The following is a 15,452-nucleotide window of genomic DNA, read 5'->3' as shown; positions in this document are numbered from 1 at the left end:
TATGTCTTTGGCTACATAATAGATTATCAATGAGTATTTGTTGAGTAAGAGAATAATTAGGTGCCCTGGGATCCCTGACCCTTCAAGATGGCTCTTTGCTTTTTATCATCTAACTCTATTTTCGTATTTCACGAGGAGGAATTGGATGTGACCTGTTTACTATTTTTGAGTAGATTGTAGGAACAAAAATATGAATGTTTGTATTTATAATTGTTTCTCCTTTTCTGGATGGCCGATGGAACAGGTGTGCTCTTCTCTCCTGCCCTCAAACTTGCTGCTCTTTAAAGTCCACATTGTTTATCAGGGCAGACCAGATGTCCCAGCATGAAACAAATGGGGCAAACATATAAAAAGAACACATAAAAGTTTACATGGAGTGTACTTCTGTGTGGAAGTTAAAGTTCCATTTCTGCCAAAACAACAACAACAACAACAACAAAAACTAACAACAACAACAACAACAACAACAACAACAAAACACTGATTCAAGATCTTCTGGAATTACTTCCTTTAGCATGTGCAGAATGTACTGTGGACAACAGTTCCGTGTCGATCCAGTTGTTAATTGCTGCCTGTGGGGAGGCAGCATGATGTAGCTCTTGGTTTTTCAAATTTAGACATCTCATGCACCATTATAATTTTTGCCATGACATCCTGTGGTAACACATCTGCCAGGCAATTGTATTATTATTTGTAATATTTAACATTTTTATTTAATTTGAGCAACTTTAGGGGCGCCTGGGTGGCTCAGTCGGTTGAGCGTCCGACTTCGGCTCGGGCCATGATCTCACGGTCAGTGAGTTCGAGCCCCGCGTCGGGCTGTGTGCTGACAGCTCAGAGCCTGGAGCCCATTTCGGATTCTGTGTCTCCCTCTCTCTCTGCCCCTCCCCTGTTCATACTCTGTCTCTCTCTGTCTCAAAAATAAAATAAAACGTTAAAAAAAAATAAAATAAATTGAGCAACTTTAAAAAACTTAAATTTATTTTAAAAACATTTTGTATCATTCCCTTAAATATAAAACTGTTTATTACCCCTCAAGTTCATATTAAATCAAAACATAGAAAATGTCCATGTATGGACACCAAGAATCATCTCACATACGGCCAGTGGTATTCCTAGCACCCTTTAGGAAAAAAAATATGATAACATAGATTATTGAATTTTGGAATTCCCTACATTTGGCTTGGTATCTTTAATCTCCCAGAAGGGGAGGCTACCTCTCTGAGACTTAGATTCTTTGTCGGTAAAATGCAGATCCCTGACTTACAGGGGAGACTAGTAAGCAAGACAATGTATAGAACCCAATGACCGAAGGGTGGAGCTCAGAGGAGATGCTGCGTAGATCGATTTCTTTTTACGTTTACTGTTGACCTTTATTACTGGCTCAGTCATCTTTTTTGGTTACTAGTGAAGCTTATTATCATCGAGGTACAATTTTTATACAGCATTTCTTTTTAATTGTTGGTCTTAAATTTATTGATTCAATTGGGTGTCTAAATATCTGAACTGTGCGATCAGATGTGGTATTTACTAAGAGTTTGATGGGTATCGTGACTTCTGTGAGTCCCTTTATTCAAGCAAAGGATGCTGAGTGCATCTGAATCAAAAGTACTACACGTTTACAATTGTGAAGTACTGCCCAGGCATTCTTGTTAGTGATATTTTTTTCATTATTCTTATTATCACGTAAAGAATGGGGGCGCCTGGGTGGCTCAGTCAGTTAAGCATCGACTTCCGCTCAGGTCACGATCTCACGGTTTGTTGAGTTCGAGCCCCGAGTCAGGCTCTGTGCTGACAGCTCGGAGCCTGGAGCCTGCTTCAGATTCAGTGTCTCCCTCTCTCTCTCTCTACCCCTCCTCTGCTTGTGCTCTGTCTCTCTCTATCAAAAAATGAATAAATGTTAAAAAATTAAAAAAAAAAGAATGGGGTTTTCTAACTTGGAAAGATCTGTAATTTGTTATCTGCATCTTGCCCAGGCCTGCAGTGCAGTTTTGGTCCATGTGAACCACTTAGCAATCGGCGACTTGCAATTCAAAATCAGCAGCTCACTGGAGGCAGGCTCACAAGTGTAACACCATCACCTGAGGCTTGCTGATTTGTGTTTCTGCCTCAGATTGCATGAAATGAGCAATTAGCCACCTTTGGGGAATTTCCACAGCTGGGTTTTGAGTCATGATCAATAAAAAGTAGAAGTCAAGAATTAAGAGTAAAAGGAATCATGCTTAGATACCAGGTTGCTTACTACTAGCCCAACCCATCCATCAACAAATTTATTATTTGCTTACTATACCCTTGGCCATTCTGGTGCCACCTCTGGCAGAACCCTCCCTGATCATACCTGTGCTCATCTGCCTCTCTTCTCTGAGTCTTGCATGTGTAGGCGTGCTGTGCCATTATTCCCAACACCATCCCTCTTGTCTGGTGACTCACATCCTCCATGCCGGCAACCCTAGGAAGCACTGTATCTTTGTAACTATTTTGTTGGGGGTGTGCTTTGTTTCCATATGTTCTACCTCTGAATGGCCACGTACAACAATGATCAGTTCAGTGGAAGCTTGGGGAAGAAAGCATCCCTGCTTAACATAAGAAAGAACTTTATTGCAGTCAGAAATGTTTAGCAACAAAGGTGGCTGCCCCGAGAGAGTGAGTATGCTCCAAATGAATATAGTCAAGCAAAAGCTACCATGTCATCTGACCGTGATGATGTAAACAGAGATTGAAAAGTTCAGAAGGGCAGTTAGACGAGTTGAACTCCAAGTGTCTTTATATATAGATTCCATGATTCTATGCATACCAAAGAAGTACGCTGAATGGTTACCAGCACAAGGAATAGACAGAGTTGGAGAAATGAGATCTACAAGCCTAAATAATTGGTGCATAGGATCTTGTAAAAACCAGAGTTCCCCACTAACATACTACTAGAGCACAGAGTTAACTACTGTTGTGTTAGTTGTGTACTTTAAAATCCTTCAGTGTGGAGTGTGGGCCATTGTGCTGTCATTATCACTCAGGTTAAGCTACAACCCAAGTAGTCCTTGACTTAGCTAGTATTCTAATCAGAAAAACTGCATTCCAGGCTAGCTTTTATAAATGCTTCTGTTATCCAGAGCGACAGAGGACCCGTGAAGACCATAAACCCTGGAATCAGACTGCCTTAGTTCGAATCCTGGCTCTGTTATCTGCTAGTTATAGCATTCCAGGAATTTAACTTCTATGCACTTCAGTTTCTGAATCTACAGAATGGGGGTAAAAAACAAAAAGGGATATTTGTGACTACCTTATAGGTTGCTAAGAGGATTAATGAGTTAGTCTGTGTGTACAGTTTAGAGGGGTGTCTGCCACATAGTGTTATATAAATGTTAAATAAAATCCTCAGACATCAGACATTTTGCTTAATAACCCACTAAATGTCAGGAGTGGGTTCTCAGTGGTAAAATTAAATGTATTCAAACTGCATCGGTTGGTTAACATTACTTAGAGGCCCTCTGTGTCCTTCTGACCTTGAGTGAATAGGATGTTAAGAGTCTAGCAAGGACACTAGGGATGACTCCAAGATTGAATCCTTAATTATCCTGTGTCCAGTAATCGAGTCCGAGGATTCTGGTTTTCTGAAGCCAGCTGTAAGGGAAAACAGAATTCTGCCTCTGGAATATTATCATTTTGTCTTTTTAAAAAATGTTTATTTATTTATTTTGAGAGGGAGGGAGAGAGCACAGCAGGGGAGGGGCAGAGAGAGGGAGAGAGAGAATCCCAAGCAGGCTCTGTGCTTTCAGTGCAGAGCCCGATGCGGGGCTTGAACTCACCAACCGTGAGATCATGACCCGAGCTGAAATCAAGAGTTGGACGCTCAGCCAACTAAGCTACCCAGACACCCCTATCATTTTGTCTTCATTAAACATTTAGTGTAGAGTGGTAATTGGATCGCTGGAAGCATAGAGAACTGGAGTGCACGGAGCTTGCAAACAGATGGATGAACACTTGTGTGCCTACTTACGAATAATATTTGTTTAACAAATATACTTAGGTAACAGAATTTGGTCCGAAACGCGCTTGTGTTATAGCCCAATGGACAGGTCGTAGAGGAGATGCTGGCTTTCACCTATATCACATTTTAGAATAGGATTGCATACAACAATTCTCTGTCCTCAGAACTGTGTATGACCAAATTGAATTGGGTTCAGTTCATGACCAAAGGACAATTGACTAGAGTATATCGAGGTGAAGGGGTTCAGTCTGATCCTCTTACCGCAGTAGTTCAGAAGGATCCAGGGAGACACTTTCAGAGGGTGAAACTTGAACCTCTGGGAATGGATGAAACACAGTAGCAGCAGTGGTTCAGATGGGAAGGAAAGTGTGAGAGAGAATGTGATTCTGAGTTAAGGAGGAGTAGGAAGAAAAAGGTTGGATATGAGGGGTAAGTCAGAATAGGGAGAGATTAGAAGTGAAGAGAGTTGTTTCTTTCTGGCTGGGTGGGCAATGCTTAGCTTCCTCGTATAGCTTCTCCCTACACTTTATAAAAACGCTCTTTGTGAGTCACACTCAGTGACCTCCTAGATCCCAAAGCCAGTGACTTTGGTCTTAGTCGTTCCCTTTGTCTATCTTTCTGCAGCATTTGACCTGTGAGTTACCTTCTGTTTTGGAAGATGCCTTGCACAAAGGTGGAGATGCCGGTGTTGGGAGGGTTGGGGCTGGAGATTCAGATTTGGAAAAGGGCTGTTGATGCTGTGGCAAAGGGTAAGGTCCCTGGGAAGGTGCTGGGGTGCAGAGGCAGAGAGCTGTGAGGGCAGTTAGAGGGCAGGGGGAGAGATGGGCAGGGGGCAGTGGTCAGCAGCCAGGAAGGGAATCAGGTGAGAAAGAAGCCAAAGGGCAATCTGGGTGCTCAGTGATGCACCGTTTGTGGGTGGCACTCGGAGTCAACAGGGCTGAGAGGAGTGTCTCGGTGTGTTTGCAGAGAGAATGGGGAGGACAGTGAATAAAACTGTGGAGAGCAGTGGGAGAACAGGAAACACATCAGAACTGCCTGTCAGTTTATTAACTCCATGGATGCATCTACCTGGAAAATATTGATGATTCACTGAGATAATGATTTTCCTTTTCTTCCTCTGTTTTCTTTTTTATCTTTTTCTGTACTTCCTCTTCCCTGCTTCATGGGTAAATTGAATCATAAAATGATGGAAGTTGAGTATCTCTCTTTGACAAAGCATCCTATCTCTTCCTGTTGCCATGGGACTCCCCGAGGTTTTCTATTATGAGAATTATTATAGATATGTGCACAGAAAGAACAGATAAAAGGTCTCATCAAGATGAATATGTAATTACATTTTTTTTTTTTTTTACAACACTGTCTTCTAATCAGTGGGAAATGTTTGCATTTTAAGCATTTGGAATTAAAACTAATTGGTTTAATCTATGCTGTGTTCCTTCCTGCAGGCTCTGGCCATGCCTTATTGATAAGCCTTTCTTTAAGTTTGAATAGAATGTAAAGAACAATATTCTAGCGAATGGAGTCATTCATCTACCCAACAGATATTTACCAAAAGCCTCTCACGCGCTGCCGAGTGTCTTAGGCACTAGAGAGGCTGTGGTAAATGGAACAAAAAATGCCCCTGTCCTCATGGAGCTTGCATTCTGGCTCTTCTGCAAAGGTCACACAGACAACACATTTTAATTTACCTTATCAGCTGTTTTTTCTTAGATAACTTTTGAAATCTGCCTGCCTCAGTTTTCTTACCTATACACTAGGGTTGCTATGAAGGAAGGAAAATATTTTGAACACAGTTAATACTAAACATATGGGTTAAAGTCAGGGGATGAGGTATGCAAAAATGCTATGAAAACTGGAAAGCAACATACATAATTTGACTCATAAATTATCATGGGGTGGACCACCTTGGAAGCTACTTTGCCTTGTGACTTTTATGCTCTTTGCCCTTGGAGGAGGGACCGTCATATCTGATGACCTCCTCCCTGTTTTTAGTGCCACTGCTGTGTATTCACCGGTATTACGAATCCCTGGAAACCCACCTCCAGGAGCCTCACCCCTTGGGAAGTCATTTGGTCTACTTGGTTTATACCCAGTATAAGGAATCTTGAGTGAACTTTTAAACTCTTGAGTCTGTCCTACGTAATGTTTATAAAAAGCTAAAATTCCTTTTGAACATTTATTTTGTAAAAGAAACTTCTGTTATCATCATGTTTAATTCTCTTCATCACAACAAAATGATTGGAACTTTTCTGCTATGTCACTCTGCAAAGCTAATCAGTCCTCCAGTGTTCAGGACTTTTTAAAGTGACTTTAATATGAGGCACCTCTGGCCTGGTGACTTAAAATTTTGTAACATCAAATTTCTTAAAAATACTGTAAGTTAAAAAAAAATATTTTAAAGTACAAGGTAGAAAAGGAAAGCCATCTAAAGTTCTATCACCCTGAGAGAACTACCATAATATTTCATGCCTACACAGCACACACCTTAAATTTTACTTAAATGATATATGACACGTGCTGGGATTTTTTGACATGACATATTAAATCTTTTTTTTATGTTCTCCCTCCCACTGGTCATTTTTAACTGCTACATGTGCATCTCTCCATATCTTTCTCAATGCATACGATCATATACAAACACACAAAACAGGGCACTTTTTTAACTCATTGTTTTACAAAAGTGAACTCCATTATATATGCATCTCTCCATATTGCTTCTATAAGTCAACAATAAGTTGTTAAATTCCCTCAAGTTAACTGGTATGGATTGAACTCATTTAAAAAAAATTTTTTTTAATGCTTATTTATTTTTGAGAGAGAGCATGAGCAGGGGAGAGGCAGAGAGGGAGAAGGAGATACAGAATTTGAAGCAGGCTCCAGGCCCTGAGCCATCAGCATAGAGCCAGATGTGGGGTTCGAACCCATGAGCCGTAAGATCATGACCTGAGCCGAAGTTGGACGCTTAACTGACTGAGCCACCCAGGCGCTCCTGAACTCATTTTTTAAAAAGGCTATATACTATTTCATGTTATGGATAAACTGCAATCCAATCATTCATTTTCCCACTGATGAATATACCTTTTATTTTTAGGTTTCACCCCTATAAATAAGGCTGCCATCCATTTTTTTTTTTTTTCTGCCTGTGTATCTTTACATTTGGTACTTTTCTGTCCAGGGAAAGATTCCCATGGATGTGATTGACTGTACAATGAATACTTTGGACTGGAGAGGTAATTCAGCCAAATGGAATGTGTTTTCTGGAAGTGGGGTATGAGTGATACAATGAATGACATAAGTGGTCAGGTGAACCTTAGAAGCTCTCCGTCATGATCTGAGCATCGTATGTGTTCTTTTTTTAAAATTAAAAAAGATTTTTTTTTAAATTTTTGAGAGAGAGTGAGTGAGAGAGAGTAAGGAAGGGACAGGGCGAGAGGGAGGCAGAGTGTCCAAAACAGGCTCTGCAGCACAAAGCTGATGTGGGGCTCGAACTCAGGAACTGTGAGATCATGATCTGAACTGAAGTCCAACGCTCGACCTCCTGAGCCACCCAGGTGCCCAGAGCATCATATGTACTCTAAAAAATGCATACTGACTAAAAAAAAAAAAAATGCATACTGACTAATGGAATGAATGAGTGAAGGAGTACTTGCAGAACCCCCCCCCCCTTTTTTTTTCTTTATGGCTCAAAATCCATTTCAATGAAGTGACAAAAACAGATCGCTGTGGTTCTTGTGTCATATAAACTTTGTTCCAGTCACCTGTTGAGTTTCATGATCTGGGGATGATTGACCCATTAATTTGTTGCCATTTCTTGCTGTGTTTTATATGCTTATTTGTGTTGCTGATAACCTGCCTTGGATGTCCACGTCCTCCAAGATATCATGTCTCCCGCCATTGGTATTCTCTCCATGAGTTCTACTCAGGACACCTATCACACAATTTTAGTGCTACCATTAGAAATAAATTTTCCCAAAGGTTCTTTTCCTTTTACTTCTGTTATGTTCTGTTCCAGTTCTGATTGTAAATTCTCCAGACAGCTGCCAGAAGTCAGCAGGGTTTGAAAGCTCTAATTATCCGATGGCCATTTTCCATATTTTGTGCTCCAAATATTTGCATTTTTATATCAATACATGACTCTTCCTTCCTGGGGGTAGTTTATACACCAAATTCAGATTTGGATTAATGACTAGGGATGCACTACTCATAAAATGAGTACTCATGTTTTAGTTTGATGGAATGAAACAGTTACATTTAGGTTCTTACAATTCAGAAAGTCAAGGCTCATTATTTCATTTACTTGCTAATTTCTAATGGCCCCCTTAGTGTGCTAACTGGAAATCTTGAACAACTTAATCATCCATGAGTTATTGGACACCCAGAGCAGCAGAATTTTATTTCAAAAAATGCATCAAGATTAGTATATGTGCCTATAATATTTTTAAGCTTTTATGAATGACTTATTTTTTGCCTGCAGTCAGATTTGGTAAATTTGTCAGTGCACTCTGTACATTTATGAATAGCAGTGTACAAAGATTACAATGTAAAAATTTTTAAATGTTTCTTGAGGGGTTTTCAGTTTTTATTTGATTTTTTTTTCCTTTCAGGAAAAGATGAGACCATTACCTCCACAAAACTTAGGAAGAAGAGGAAGAGATTCCTCCCTTGATCTCTCCTCAGTTAACACTTAAGCACCCCTCAGAGAGTCCCTAAGTCACAGATCTCTTTATGAAAGCTGGGATTGAGAGCTCTTAGGGACATGAAAAAAATAGGCTTACATGGAAAAACAGGTGAGATTTCCTTTTAAATTTTAGAGAAACCTAAGGATAACACGAACAAGAAAACAATTAGGGAGAAGAGAACAGCTACAATAATGAGGACTAATATCTACTGGGTTCTTAATACTTGATAGCAATTTATATGCCTATTTTATTTATTTATATTGTAACTTTGCAAAGTTGGTACGGTATTACCATTTCCATGAGGAAATGATGGTTTTGACACATAAAGTACATCTCCTAGGTTACTCAATTGGTAACTGACCATGGTGGACTGGAACCCAGATCTCTCTGACCCAGAAGTCCATCATATTACCATCCTCCTCTGTGGAAGAAGGGCCTCTCTTGGGTTGTTTTCTGCCTGATGATCTTTGGGAAACTGCTGCAGCTGGTAGAGGCCTTCTGTTTCTGTGGCCCATCATCTGCCCTGGCCTCTTGTCCTCCTCATGTCAAGTATCTAGATACCTAGCAGGATTACCTGCCCAATGGGGGCTCAGTTGGCTCTCGCTGTTTCTTATGCCACTTCTTACCCTTGCCATGCCCTTGCTGGCCGCAACTTTGTTCAGATCTCCTCTAGACTCTGCCCAAGAGTCATGCCCTTTGCCATGCCATCATCTCAAAGGCTCATTTGAAGACAGGGTTTCCTAAAGCTTTGTTGGCCCACGTGTGGGATGGGGAAGAACTGGGGAGAGAGGCTAGTGAAGGAGATCCAACTCAAGTAGTATCTGGTACACATGTGTCAGTATCCCCAGAAGCCTTGCTTCATGTACACCAAGGAAGACTTCTCATCCTGTGGGCATAAGTCAAGAATACAGACACCGTATGCAGTTTCTGAACTGAATATTTATCTTCTTGGTAGGAAGAGATCTTTACTCTAATTTAAATATAGAACACGAATACAAGACTTGATGATTTCTGCCGCTTACATGGTCTGCAATTTATTTGAAAGTACTTGCGCATAAATAGTGTGAAGTGCATATGGGTACACGTTCTACGTTCCATGAAGAGTTAACGTTAGGAATACCTTAATCAGGCCTCCACACGCTAGGAGTTTTTAGTTAGCATTTAAAGACGCAAATTATGAATCCACATTCTACAGCAAGTGCTTTATTTTTATTTTTTTAAATTGTTCTAATGTTTATTTAATTTTGAGAGAGACAGATAGACAGAATGTGAGCAGGGGAGGGATAGAAAGAGAGTGAGACACGGAATCTGAACAGGCTCCAGGCTCTGAGCTGTCAGCACAGAGCCGGACGCGGGGCTCGAACTCACGGACCGTGAGATCATGACCTGAGCTGAAGTCGACGCTCAACCGACTGAGCCACCCAGGCGCCCCCAGCAAGTGCTTTAAATATTGTTAGTGGATCTATATTGAAGTTCTTCTTAAAGAGCACAAGAATTGTGAAGAGTACATTTTCACTGGAGAAATATAAAACAATGCAGTTGGGTAGGAAGACCGTACAGACACTCCTGGCCTTGTGTGATCAAAGTATAAAATATAGCAAGTCTTTCAGCCCGTCATCGAAACAGTGTTGTATCAAGCCTGAGAACGCTCTTGCAAATAACTTGTGGGATCACTTCTGTATAGAAAGCGGTGAGCTTGTGGTTACAGTTGTATGTTTGCTTTTGTGAGTGGGAGCTAATGAATAATTGTACCACTCATTAGTAATGTGACTGTGAGCAAATTACCCAAACTTTCTGAATCTATTTCTTCACCCAAAGAAATGGAGCTAATAGTTTCCATTTCATAAGGCACTAAATAAGATGAAATATGTAAGGTTTTTAGTTTGAGTAGATGCTCAGTAAAGTTTCCTGTTCTTCTCTCCGTTAGAGTTTTGTGCAGAAACTCCAAAAAAAGTCAGAATGCTAGGATGCACATTAATCAGTTCTTCCAGACATCAGTCTTATTTAGCTTTCTTCTCACGTCATGGCATAAAGGAGCAGTGACATTGCATCTCACGTGAGGATTATTTTCTGATATTAAAACATAAAGGAAAAATAACATATGGTCAAAATAGTCTTGAAAACCCATTAATTCACACATGAAGGACAATAAAACTCATACTTTGGTGTATAGAGCTCCGTACCATGAAATGTATCTAGAGGTGTCAAAAAATATAACATACTACACAGCAAACAATTCCATAAAATTCCAAATCTATATGTATGATATATAGCATGCAATTCCACAAAAGTTTCTGAGTATGATGGAATCCGAGTATGATTTGATGACTCAGACACTAAGTCAGTCAAGAATTTTACTTTGTGTAGTTTCTAACTTGCTTCTCTTCATTGCCTATGATTTTGTTAGTTCCCATACTTTTGTATTAATTCGTCAGTGTCTTCACTGGATGAAATCGTTCCTGCCTACTCATCTGAAAGGTAATCAAGGTGTTCTACTTCTTTGTCAGTGGTCAGAAAACTCCTAAAATCACTCTTTCCAAGCTTTCTGGACATGTAATTACTGGTTTAGGCTGGACTGTGTCACATACTCACAGATATAAGATTATTTTGTGGACTAGCAGGTAGAATTACCAGGCTATTTGAGTTGTTCTCTTTAATTTCTTCTGCTCAATGTACATAATTAAGTTTCCTTATATTAAAAGTATAGCAACTACATTGTTTATGAAATTATGTTGAAAGTTCCCATGTCCTATATGCAGGCAAGTACTGTTATTGTTGATGCTTTTATTAAAAGTGTTTCTCTGGAGAAAGAAAAAGAGTATAAAGACCCCAAAGAGGCATCTTTGGGGTCCAGACTTCTAGGATGGGAAAATGCTCCTAGTTGATGGATATTTGAAATATACATAGCAAATGCTTATTGGCCCTCATCTTGGACCAATAGGCAGGAGCCCCTACCCGGAGAGAGGCAGTCACTAGGGCCACTAGCTAGAGGTGACAAATGGCGAGTAGGTGGGTATGTCAGCTTGGTGTCTGGAAAGCGAGTTTTGAGATGCAACCAGCCAAAGCCAAACTATGCCCAAGGAGCTATCACCAATAACAGCATTTAGTGGGGGTAGTGGGCGTGGCTTCTGCTTGGCAGGAGTCCCTTCTAATGAAAAAACCTTTGCTCTCAAGTTCCCTGATGAATTACCTGGATTTCCTCATATCTGCATTGTGGTCTGAGGCTCTCCAACTGAGGGCCGTCCTGAAGGCAGTGCTGCGGAAGGCTGTCTGATAACTAACTGCACTCCGTACTTCCTGCAAGGTGTGCCATAAGTCTTGTTTGGGAGGCACCGACCTTAAAAACAAACACACACAACCTTTTTTGGAAGAAGATAATCGATAGCACCTATTCCCTTTAAAATTAGCTTTCAAGTCAAATTTTGTTCATTGAGTGACTTTCCTGTTGCTGCAGTTTGCCTAGGACTGTGCACTTGAGCATGTGCCCAAGTTCCTGTGGTACCTACCGTGGGTACCACACAAGTGAAGATGTTACAAAGACATGTTTTTTTTACCAGGTTTTGAAAACTGTATCTTAGATTGAGTTTCTAAATTATGTGGAAAAAAAATATTGGGAGACTGAAAATAATAAATTTGTTTTTAAAATTCAAAAACATACAGAGGCAATTTTTAAATGTTTATTCCGGTATCTACTACGTGATAGATGTTATTTTAAAGACGTTTGTCTAAAAACAGGAAAATTCACCCAGTGTAATTTCTAAATTATAACCGGTCTTAAAAGTCAATGGCCTTTCAACATTCAATTTCTCTTATTTTTCAATATTCTTTAAAAAGAGAGCTCCATTAGCCCGTGTGGCCACAGTGCCTGCCAGCTGATGTAGGTCTTAATGGCATGGGAACAAAACACTTCACCATTACCGAACAAAGGATGTCAACCAGAGTTGGTTCCAAATACCTCTTCACTGTTCCAGTTCTACTCCAAACTCAGAGAGTGGGACATCACAATCTATGAACCCATGTTAGTGGAGGACAAATTTCCCCATGGACCACGTATTTGATTTCTTGCTTAGGATAGATCAAAAACACACTAGGAAAAATGGAGAGTTTTGTTATAAAATGGCTTACATTTGCTTTCATTTAGATGGTTACCTTTTTACTTGTCTCTTCTTAGTAAATGGCTTTCAGACTTGGTTGTTTTAGAACATCGTTTTATTTCTATTGAATTTCAAATATCTTCTTTGTTGTCAATCATTAGGTTGCCAAATTTCTGTCAATTCTTGTAGACCTATTTTTAAAAACCATCCACAGGTTATAGTGGATGGTGCTTAGGTCTCCTTTCCAGGAAAGGGAGTGCCCTAAGTGAGGACTGACCAATTCACTATGATCGGCTGGCCTTCCGTCTGGGGACTTGTCTGATGGGTTATTTCTAGTTATGACACATTTGTAATATTTTCCCTTCCCTAAATCAGCCCTCAAACTGTCTTGTCTCTGAGACATATTGATCCTTCTTTGTTGTGGAGATGATGCATCAATTTCTCACAGACAGATGTGCTTAAACGGTTATTAACGTATACTATACCTTTCTAAGTCTGTTACCTTCCTTCATTTTGTTCTGACAAGAGAGCCTACATTTATCTCAGGTTGTCAGAGTTGATAACGGGAAACAAAGATATCATGTTGTTAGCTTTTAGGTGTTAAAAGTTTCAGCCTAGGTAAAGGACAAATATATATAAGAAAAAATATTTGCTAACTGACCATGATCCTCCCTCCAGCCAAGACTAGAAGAAGCCAAGACTTTCTCTAACGAGGAAGCAGAATTGGAGGAGGAACATGAATCAGGGATGGTGTTTGATAAAATTCTCTAGGTTGATCCTAAGAGATCTAGGAGTAGAATAATTTTAGCTCTGCTTTGCCTGGAGATCTGAGAGATGGTCACCTCCACCCAGAGCTCCTGTGCTAGCAGGACTCTGAAAAGCAAGTGGAGACAGCCATATGGAGTGCCTAGAGTAATAGGGTAGGCTGAGACATCCCCAGAGAGAAACCTAACCACACAAGTGCCTTCCTGCATGGCTGGGGAGGGTCCAAAGACCTGCAAAGATAAGGAAAGTATGGATCTCTGACAGAGACTTGCATGCCTAAGAGGGGCCTGACTGTGTGGGAAAGAGGGCCGGATTCTCCCAGGGATTTTCCAGATCAGAACAAGGAAGATACATGGCATCTGTGACAGAAACCCATGGAGACATCAGAAGCCTAGAATGTGCTAAGGAAGAGAGATGATACCAACTAGGGACAGAATGGGACCATATCTCTCAGCAGATGTCAAGTACTATTCGTTCTCCCTGGAGCTGAGTCACCCCGTGAAAGGGAGGGCAAAGAGGGAAGATAGCTGGATTTCACAGACTTGTTCTTAAGAGTGGCAATTCGAAGAAACTTATTTATTTTAGGACTCCATGCTGGGAAAAATGCAGTACCAAACAGAGGTACACTGAGTTATAGGAAAGTCAGGTTATATTTTGCACACCAAGTTTGTGATGTGAGAAAACTGCACCTCTGTTAGCCTTTGGATTATAATTTGATTTCCAGTGATGTTTCCTTAAATTTGCCGGCCAGTAGAAGTGTCTGCTCTCGTTGGCAATCATATTGCTTAGCACGGCTAACTGTATGGCAATTTTGGCTTGCCTGTGGTACTTTTAATGGGCTTGAATTGTGTAAGTGCAAGCTGGAGGGATGGGTTCCCTACCGACAAAATGAATGGCTGCATCTGCAGAGTTGGGGACAAAAACGTGGCATAGGGTGACATCACTGAAGCAGTGCAGTCTAATGAGTCTCTCCTGGGGTCACATTAGGGTGAGCCCTCTCATGGATTTCCCATGAAACTGGGAGCTCCTTGAAGAAAGGGACTAAATCTTACCTACCTTTTCATCCTGTGTCCAGACTAGTTCATGCCAGATATAAGTTTTCCATAAATATTTAATAAACTAGCCAAACGAAATACATTTCCGCCTCATTTTGATTCCTAGTGTCTTTCTAAGCCTTGTTAACTTAACCTTTCCTCCTAATTGGCACTTTCCTTTCTGGAGGGGATGGTATACCGCAGGAGCCTCCCTTTCTATGCTGCTGTTTTGAGAAGCACGGGAGTGGGCATTCAGGTTCTCACATCCACTCCTGCTGGGAAGGAGCCTTGAAGACAATGAGAAGTAAACATTGTAGGAGGGCGAGATGAAAAGGGACCAAATGGCCAAACTGTGGAGCAAATAATTAGGGAAGGGCTTATTTTATTTTATTTTATTTTATTTTATTTTATTTTATCTCATTTTATTTTCTTTTTGAGAGAGAGAGAGAGAGAAAGAGAGTGCATGAGAGAGTGAGTGGGGAAGGGACAGAGGGAGAGGCAGAGAGAGAATCTTGAGCAAGCTCCATGCTGTCAGTGCAGAGCCTGACCCAGGGCTCGATCTCATGACCGTGAGATCATGACCTGAGTCGAAATCAAGAGTCAGATGCTTAACTGAGTGAGCCACCCAGGTGACCCAAGGAAGGGCTTATTTTAAATCTCATGCCTCAGTGACTCTCTGTGGAAGGAACAAATTCACCAATCTTGAGCACAGTTTTCCAGAAAGAGGAGTCTGTGTTTTGGTTGTGGAACGCAAGAGGATGTTCAAGTTGGATAATTTCAATCCCATCTACTGGACCTAAGTGTGTAAGGATGATAGGCTACTTCAGTGGTTCTTACCCATAGGCAACTTTGCCCGCAGGGGACATATTTTGTTTGTCACAATTGTGAGGGAAAG

General features: G+C 40.7%; 1 protein-coding gene across 1 annotated transcript in view; it reads left to right on the top strand.

Annotated features, from left to right (window-relative positions):
- Positions 1 to 9,675, top strand: part of RBM46 (RNA binding motif protein 46) — a 125,702-nt gene extending 116,027 nt beyond the window's left edge. The window contains exon 5 of the mRNA XM_053216819.1: positions 8,590 to 9,675. Coding sequence (XP_053072794.1) covers positions 8,590 to 8,651 — 62 coding nt within the window. The 3' untranslated portion in view covers positions 8,652 to 9,675. The remainder of the gene's footprint in view (positions 1 to 8,589) is intronic.
- Positions 9,676 to 15,452: the final 5,777 nt, after the last annotated feature.

This window comes from Acinonyx jubatus, chromosome B1, assembly GCF_027475565.1.
Source record: "Acinonyx jubatus isolate Ajub_Pintada_27869175 chromosome B1, VMU_Ajub_asm_v1.0, whole genome shotgun sequence".
Lineage (NCBI taxonomy): Eukaryota > Metazoa > Chordata > Mammalia > Carnivora > Felidae > Acinonyx > Acinonyx jubatus.
This window is presented reverse-complemented; position numbering and strand designations above follow the sequence as displayed.